Source organism: Hyalella azteca, unplaced genomic scaffold (assembly GCF_000764305.2).
Source record: "Hyalella azteca isolate HAZT.00-mixed unplaced genomic scaffold, Hazt_2.0.2 contig13728, whole genome shotgun sequence".
Lineage (NCBI taxonomy): Eukaryota > Metazoa > Arthropoda > Malacostraca > Amphipoda > Hyalellidae > Hyalella > Hyalella azteca.
The window spans coordinates 80,001-89,266 of record NW_025943639.1 but is presented as its reverse complement, the minus strand read 5'-3'; the positions used below and the strand labels follow the sequence as shown (position 1 = coordinate 89,266).

The window sequence follows — 9,266 nt, the reverse complement described above, 5'->3', positions numbered from 1 at the left end:
ACCTCATACTACTACCTAGGTCGCTTTAGTATTCACTATTTTCCGTGTAAACGGCGAGAGTGTAGCACATCCGTAAGTTGCACATATACCACAGTTAGTTATAATTACAGTGACAGAAAAAAGAACACCGAAAAGCCATTGCAACCGAAGTATAAAATATAATTGCTCTGGGATATCTAAGTAGGCTATCTAAAGAAATTAACATTAGGACAGTTTACGTGCCGAAGACAAGCGAGTCGATCTAAATTTAGTTCAGTAGATTTAATAAATAAATAAGGCAGTTGCGTCGATTAACCTCATTGATTTCAGTAGTTATTGATAGGGTACAAATAATTTAAAAACTTTAAGATAGGAGGAAATTAAGTCACAGTTATTCAGAGATCACGGACATGCAAATTGAATATTAAAATATAATTTAGTCCATGCATAGACTCACGTCTTTGGGGGCTCAGCAAGACATACACTCAAAACATGGATGGGCCATGTTGTTCAAATAGTGACGCACTTGCGGCGTGTAGCAGAGATACGTTCTTTTTCCTAGCACAGACACGTCCTTAACCCCACAACTGAGACTCACAGTCAGGCACCGCGAGCTCAGCGGTGGGGCGCTCAGGAACAATGCCCCTAAAGGCGCTAAATCCCATAGGCCTTCTGACGAGCACAGACACGCGTCAGTAGTCCCCTCTGAGAGGTCAAGTAATCGATAATCCTATCCCTCACAAGGGATTCCTTTACCTTACAAACAACACTTGTAGTGTTCACAGGGAGATAGTTGACCGGGCAACTCTTGTAACTTTTTTTGAACATTGGTGTCACTTGAGCTTCTTTCCAGTCAGGCGACAACGTTTGTTCTTTCCAGTTTTTTTTTCTGAAAAAATACAGTCAAAGGGCCAGCCAGGATTGTTGCTAATTTTTTTAGTAATCTGGGGTGGAAGCCATCAGGTCCAAATGACTTGCTGGAATTCCGAGAGACCGGCGCTTGAGAAACTCTTCTTCGTGTATTTCAAAACTTGTTAACTTCGAGCTCACTGGGTGCTCTTCATATAAATCAAAACTGTTCAAGCTTTCGTCCGTGAAAACGCTGCTAAAACTGATTAATAATACTTGTCTAGCCTTCAACAGATAACAATTTGCGCTGATATACTTTTAAATCACAAATACTGTCCTCTGTTTCAGACTTCGAGCTAATGATCTGGGCGCTACTCAATAGCTGGAATACTGTTAAAGTCCTTATCCCTGAATACGCTACAAAATAATTGATACAGAATGTTAGCCTTGCCCTCAGCAGAGGATATCTTTCGCTGAGCTACTTTCAACTCAGCCTCTGAGATACCATCGTTTGTCATAACACTTCGAGCTAGCGAGTCATGCTACAAATATGGCTCATTGCGTCCTCCAACGATGGAAGTTGCAGTTGGTGTTCGTCTTGGGTCACAAGTGTTGTACAGTTTCCAATATATATATACGAAAATAAGCATGTACATGACGCATAATTGTTATAAATGATATCATTAACGATTAATAAAGTTATAGAAAAAGTTTCTTCGCTGATAAACAGATTTTTAGGCGATTAAAAAAAGTTATTGAGTGGCCAACAAATCTAAACGCAGTGAACCAGCCGAGTTGGAATGCGCGTTGGATAGCATATTTGTTCGTATTGCCTCCAATTTCTCCTACCCACACCCTAGAAATAGAATTTTATTGTCATGAATTGCAGTTGGAAGAAAATCTTGCATGGCAGAGCATACAACCTTTCGTGAGCAGGAAATTTTCTCCATTATTATTACGGAAGAACTCATTGCTTAATTTTGTATTTAGTTACCCATCATGTATTTGTATAATAAATTTACCATATATGGAAGATTTTCCCTGAATAAACATACCTTAGAATCTTATTTGAAGTTTGATATACATTTGCTTACCGATAAATTCCAAAATTGAAAAATTCTGGATTTGATACTTGGGAAAAAAAACCTTAAATGAACAACTTAAATCAACAAAAGTGTTGCGAGAGTGTGGTCCGCGAATGATTTCGAATAGATTATGCGTATTTTATTTTCCATATACATAATTACAAATTTTTGTGGGCACCGGGCCTCCTAGAGTTAAAGTGAAAGACGTTAGGAAATGTTATGATGTGCGTAATCTTAGTATCCTCAGTAACAAACTTTTGAACTTTTGCGCCTCACTCTGGCCGACGTAACAGTCCCAGGCCACAATGGATCGCCGCCACACATGTCAGGCCATGGATCACTACTCTCCATTGGATCACTACTCTCTACTGGATCACTACTCTCTACTGGATCACTACTCTCTACTGGATCACTACTCTCTACTGGATCACTACCCTCTACTGGATCACTACTCTCTATTGGATCATAAGAGAGATAACCTAGTGATGAGAGATAACCTAGTGATGAGAGATAACCTAGTGATGAGAGATAACCTACACTTTTAATAAATGCATTTCTTTCACTATTTTTTTGTACAGAGATAAGTTGGCTTCAAAATTAGATAGCGTTGATGTGAAGCTCGATGCTTTATTTTAAGAGTGATTTTTGATTATTGAGTTTTTCAGTGGGAAATATATGCCTCCAAAGAGATATTCAATATTGTGACTCGGCGTGTGTATTATCCTAATATTTCGAGTTAATTATATCTAATAGAAGTCTAGAACTTTTGGAAGGGAGAACTGCCCGTAGTAGTACGAGGTGCATGGAAGTCGTGGAGTTCAATAGCATCGAGGCTTGGCCTTGTCCATCCCGGTCCATTGAGGCTTGGCCTTGTCCATCCCGGTCCATTGAGGCTTGGCCTTGTCCTTCCCGGTCCATTGAGACTTGGCCTTGTCCTTCCCAGCTTGTGCTGGCTGATGAAATGGGTGGCCTGACACCTCATCATACGAGCAATTGCATCACTATAGCAATTCAGCATTGGGACATTGCATAATTATAGCAATTCACCATAAAAACACAAGAACATGTAGGTTAGGTTTGGTAAAATTTGTTATGGATGAAATGTTCCGATGATGGATTGCTAGAGTGATTAAATGTCTCGTGTGATGTGGTGTCTGGAAATGGATGGGATGAAGTCTATTCATCCAGCGACACTCTCGAGCCATTAAAATATATGATACAATAATAGCTGTTTCAGCGTTGATCAGGCCGTAGACCTGTCACCGATTCTTATCATCGCGGAACATTCACAGCTTGTTGCGGGTCTCGAACACGCAACTCACTGCTCCTGTTTCTGTTCTTACTCGCCCGGCCACCTCGCCGACTCCTGACCGGAACTGTAGCAGGTAGCTGTGATCGAACCTGCACCTCTCTGCTCCAATCCTGGTACTCAGGGCCTATACTTTTAAGAAAAAAGTTAAGAGATCGTAAGTTCATCAGCCAATCATTGACGACCTTTCCAGCAAAATTCACCAATCATAGACAAGAAAATAGAGCGTAAGTACTTACGTTCACTTAGCAGGTTTTGAAAGTATGGCCCCTGCTGAACTGTAACCACTGTGCCACCCATGCCATTGGATAAGTCTGCAAATTTATATCGAGTTATCACAGTAGGGAAATGTCAGCATTTGTCTTGAGTTTGGCCGGAGCTTTGTACAAAACATATTCTGGAAAAGGGGTCATAATAATTAAACTCGCATCAATTCAAGTTGAAAAGACTTCTTACAAGTTAACCACATCACTGATCTTCTCTTTGTAAGCCTTACTCGTTCTCTAGTCAACATCACCTCTTAGCATAGCGACGTCAGCGTTGGTTATAACATTAGACTTGTCGCCGATTCTTAAAATCACAGAACATTCACACCTTGTTGCGGGCCTCGAACATGCAACTAACTGCTTCAATTTTGCTGTGCATAAAGTTGCTCATACACGGAGCTAGTATTAGCTGCGAGTTTTCACACTCCCAGTTTTGCTGGCAGAAAGGGCATACAGGAGTAGAGTATTCGGACCAGGGCCTATACTTTCAAAACTCGCTAAGTGAACGTAAGTACTTACGCTCTATTTTCTTGTCTATGATTGGTGGATTTTGCTTGAAAGGCCGTCAATGATTGGCTGATGAACTTACGATCTCTTAACTTTTTTTGAAAGTATGGGCACATGGGCCTATTTCTTCAGTGCCGACACTTCTATTCTATTATATAGTTGCCACTCTTACCGAGGAGGTGAAAAACTTTGTAGATCAGCGTAGAGTGTGGGTGAGATAACTAATAAGGTCTCATTCATTTCATTGTTCATTGATACAAAACTGAAAAAATCCTTCGTGGAGAATAAGTCGCACATTGCTGAGTAATTAGGTAAATTAAGTTACTATCCGTCGGGTAAAAATTACCATGATAATATTATGGCAAGGTAAATTTTTCTTAGATTTTATATCTTACTACATGTACATGACATGTTACATTCAAGTTATATCTTGCAACATGTACATGACATCGCTTGGGATACGCGTTCCAAGTTCAAACTTCAACTCGTCTGTTAAAAGTCGACTTTCTGTAGACGGTTCACTAGCTGGTGAATCGAGGGGTAGTGTGGTGCTGTGTTGACAATTAAAAAATATTATTCATAATCAATTTAATATTTACATTTTTGAAATGTATTGAATGAAATAAAATGAACCGCAGGGGCCGAATAATTATTTTATTTTATTATCTGTACAAGCGTGTAATTATTTAGTGAACATAATAATGTTTACTTTAACGCATTCACTCACAATATTTAATACCATATCAAAACCAGCGACTGTGATGACATTGAAATAATAATGACGTTAGAATAACGAGTGGTTATATGACGTTATTAATAACGTTATAATTTTGTCGTTATTATAATGACGTTATAATATAATAACGGTATAATATATTCGTTATTATAATAACGATAATATATTCATTATAATAACGTGAATGGGTGAAAAGCAATTGAGTGCACGCCATAGGTGAGTCAAGGCACTCCTCCTGCAGCCACGTTATGTTACTTATCATTAATTACTAAGTAATTATTGCTCTATCAATAACAGTAGTTGATATCAGGTGCCTTAAACGCTCACAAGTTTATGTATCAAACAAAAATTATGGAAAAGAAAAATTTACCGCCATTTCTTACAGAAAAATGTCGCTAAATTACAGCCACTGCTAGTAGACACATAGAAAATAATGATCTTGTATAAAGATAAACTAATTATCATTGTATTTATCAATTTTAAGTATTTTTTATTTGCATAAACCTACACTTAAGCTCTAAGATTGCAACGTCTGTCATGACGGCGACACCATCACGACTAATTAAGTCTTACCAATACGTGATTAAAGTTCATCTAAGATCTTCTGATAATAACAAATAATAATCTCCTTAATATCAATAACTAAACTACTAAACATTTTTTTCTTTTATACGAGCGACGAAATCAACTGGAATTAAAACGAATAACAAATTGTCAAGCCTGCGTTACTGCCAATGGACGAAGTTTATTTTAAGCTAAAAAAATACATATAACGTTCATAATTAAATGGACATTTAGCCTTCAAATTAAAGTAAAATGTAATAACTTGAACACATTTTTCATCTGCCAAATTCACGTTTTTTATTTCGCCTGTTAACGCGAATTTATTTCGCATATTATTTCGAGGTTCCCGAGAGCGGAAAACCAAAGCACGAGCGTTCAGGTTTACTTAAAAAAATAATCATTAGAAGTCAGTTAAAATCAAGAGAATTTTTAGGTTAAAATAACCCCCTTTCACGAAGCACCGCTCAAATAATCGGGAATTTCAGTCTAGATCCAGACTGTCCCAGCGCTTCCGAGCTTCTGAATCATGTTTCCCAGTTCCACTTCCAGCGGCCGGCTCATTTTCTTCATTCTTATCTTTGTTATCTTTACTTACACATGAACTTTGTTCTGTTATTCCACTTCCTTTATCTTCTCCCGTATCTTTACCCGCACTTCCGTCGAAGGTCACACTTTCTTCACCCTTTTTATCAGCTCTTCCCCCTTCAATTTTTTCAACATTCACGTCTTCAATTTCAGATCTGGATTTTTTTCCCGAATCCTGGATCGGATTTTTTACTTTGGTCTCAAATTCCGCGGAATTCGACGACACGTCCGCTAATTTTTCCGGTTTTTCAGTCGACGTCTCAGGTTTCAATTTGGATTCATCGGCGTTTTCAGGAGAAATTTCAGCATATTTGACGGATTTATCAGGGCTGAGGGCTGTAGGGTCGATGCTAGGGGTTGTGGGGTTGGTGCTAGGGGCTGTGGGGTTGGTGCTAGGGGCTGTAGGGTTGGTGCTAGGGCTTGTGGGGTTGGTGCTAGGGGCTGTAGGGTTGGTGCTTAGGCTTGTGAGGTTGGTGCTAGGGTCTGTAGAGACCGCGCTGGGGGAGGACATATGGCGGGGACTAAAGGCCTGCTTAAGGCGCTGCTCGGCCATGTCGAAGTAGAACTCCCCGAAGACGGCGCGGTTGTGCTGCGTGAACCGCAGGAACCCGCCACAGATGCGCGCCACTTCCTCCTGTGGTGCGAGTAGCGGTTAGCTCAGCAGCAGGATATATGCATTATCATCGATCATTAAGCAGCAGGATATACGAGTCATTATTACCTATCATATGAGCAGTATTATCACCCATCATTCCATCATTAAGCATCAATTGTTTATGGTGCAATTACTACCACATAAACTTAGCCATCATGTCAGCACCGACACACTAATATTTCTCCCTGTAAAAGATGTTCACGAGGCCAGAAATAAACAGCGCTGGCAGCTCACAGAGACGAAGGCCGGTTAGACGAACAGAGACACCGTAACGGCCCATGACCCACCCTAAGTACAATGACCTACCAGGAGGACAATTGACCCACCTGCAGGACGCAGAAGGGCGCGGGCAGGGCAGTGTTGCGGGCGCCGCTGGTGTTGCTGAGGACGAGGCTGAGGAAGGCGAGGCAGCGCTCCGTCAGCAGCGTCGTCACGCGGTGCCCCGGCGCCCGCAGCTCCCCCAGCTGACAGCGCACAGATGCCCTCATGCTGGGGGACAGTGTAGGGGCCCCAGGGGGGCTGGGGGACAGTGTAGGGGCCCCAGGGGGGTTGGGGGAGGTGACTTCTGCAGGGGCGGCGCCCCCCCGGCGCGACATGAAGCGCTCCAGGGTGACCAGCACTTGCTCTGTCAGGTTAGGCAGCGCCTCCAGCGTCTCCCTTTTAGATAAGTAATATTTATTAATATTAAATAACCGGTATTAAATAATAAATAACTTTCATTAAATAATAAATAACCTTTATTAGGTAATAAGTAATTTTTGGTAAGTAATAGGTAACATTTATTAAATATTCAATTCTCTAGGGTAGAGGCAATCAAGCTTGAGTCATAAAGAAAAACTAGAACATATAATAGAAGGTAATGCTAATTATAAGTTAGTTGGTACTATTAGCTAATAATTTCCCAATCAATTTTGCATAAATATTGCAGTAAAACTGCCAATGACAATAATAATAATAACAATAATAATGCCGTGGGTGCTCACTGTTGCGTGTAGGCGGGGTCGAGTATGGGGCAAAGGTCGCGCTTGAGCTCGGCGCGCAGTGCGTCGTGGGACGCGGCGAGGGGAGGGTGTGCGTGTGTCGCTGTGTTGAGCGTCACCAGCAACACGGCCGACAACAGGCACACCTGGTGCAGGCGGTCACGCAGCTCCAGCACACGCTCACGGTCCACGCACACCGTCTGGACATAAACAAATCTTTTAAATATTTGCTCAAGTTATCGAGGCCTGAGACACAAAAATACTAGATTTTTTGCATGCCCTATCAGTTATTATAAATAACTTTTAGCGGTTCGAGGAACAGTCGTCAAAGCTATAAAATTCGTCTGTTTATATATTTGCACTGTAGTAAAATATTCTCCTTAAGAGTGTCCCACTACTTCATACCGCGAAGACATCGTACCTCAGGCAGGAGCTCATCCTGCGGCCACTGCAGCAGCTCCATGTATGCGTTGTTAAGGGCGTTGTTGCAGAAGGCGCGCAGGGCTAAAGGATCCTCGAGGAGGGGCGGGGCCTGAGAGAGTTGCCGTGTGTCGCTAGCCTCATTTTTGGGAAGGGGCGGAGCCTGCGAGGGTTGCCGCGTGTCGCCAGACTCTTTGTTTTGACGCAACAAGTTGTCGACGTGTTTGAGCACCCACGCACGTGTCAGCTCCAGCCCGTCCTGCTGGGTTGCTAGGAACTCCTTGAACTTTTTGCGTTCATACTCGACGATCTGAAATAGAAGAGAAATTGTAACAAACCATCGCATTATCAAAGAAAACGTTTACATTTGCTCGTGGATATTAGCGAAATACGGAAAGTGAAAAAAGTAACGAAACTCGAACATCTACAAGTAAATCTTAATAAATTGTGCCAGTGACTTGCAATATACTGTAAGAGGTCCATACAGAAGTGTGTAAAAAAATTAGTTCCTAGAGCACTATTTCTTTACGGTAGACATAAACGGCCACTTGAGTGGCTCATTTCCCATCCCTTACAATGAAAACAAAAACAAAGCTCTTAAAATTGGCTCTCATAATACAAGTTGAGGTGGATTTAAGCAAGACTTAATGTTCCTCGGAAGAATAGTGATGTACCCACACAGAACAACAGTGATGCTTCAACATCGTCAGCCGGCAGGCATGTAAGTAATAGTACTACACCATCACGTCACTTTCTACGCTGACGACCTCAACATTTTCGTCCCTTTCTGGGGCCGAACGCTGCAGAAGAGGGCCAAGCTTCTCTCGGGTCTTCCTATTTACTGCTAAAAAATAGTTGGCTGTAGGTCGGGCTAATCCTACTAAACCTCCTCCCAACAACCAGAAAAAGAGGCAAGACGACGGCCGTCCTTGTCTGAGCTAGAAGGATAGCCAGCGAACCAGGAGGTAATGGTCAGAGTCAGGGGAGGAGGAGGAGCATGGCTGGGTCAACGCTGACGAACGCTGCAGGGGAGGATGGCTGGGTCAACGCTGCAGAAGGAAGCTGTCACGAGGGAAAGACGGAAAAGGGCAGAAGGCGGTGGCTATCTGGTCGGACGGCGGTGAGAGTATTGGTAGAACCAAACACTTGTGAATCTAACCATTCAGATTTTATAGCAACACCACTCACATGCCTGACGATGGTTGGTCTGATCATCTGGATGGTACAGCACCACTCACATGCTTCACGATGGTTGGTCTGATCATCTGGATGGTATAGCACCACTCACATGCTTGACGATGGTTGGTCTGATCATCTGGATGGTATAGCAC

The 9,266-nt window shown here is 42.1% G+C and overlaps 1 protein-coding gene across 1 annotated transcript in view; it reads right to left on the bottom strand.

Moving 5' to 3' along the window:
- Window positions 1-4,632: 4,632 nt before the first annotated feature.
- LOC108670340 overlaps window positions 4,633-9,266 on the bottom strand; it is a 12,900-nt gene continuing 8,266 nt past the window's right edge. The window contains exons 9-13 of the mRNA XM_018157804.1: window positions 9,224-9,262; window positions 7,937-8,245; window positions 7,519-7,715; window positions 6,862-7,192; window positions 4,633-6,514 (exon numbers count right to left, since the gene is read on the bottom strand). Of these exons, the coding sequence (XP_018013293.1) occupies window positions 5,777-6,514; window positions 6,862-7,192; window positions 7,519-7,715; window positions 7,937-8,245; window positions 9,224-9,262 (1,614 nt within the window). The 3' untranslated portion in view covers window positions 4,633-5,776. The remainder of the gene's footprint in view (window positions 6,515-6,861; window positions 7,193-7,518; window positions 7,716-7,936; window positions 8,246-9,223; window positions 9,263-9,266) is intronic.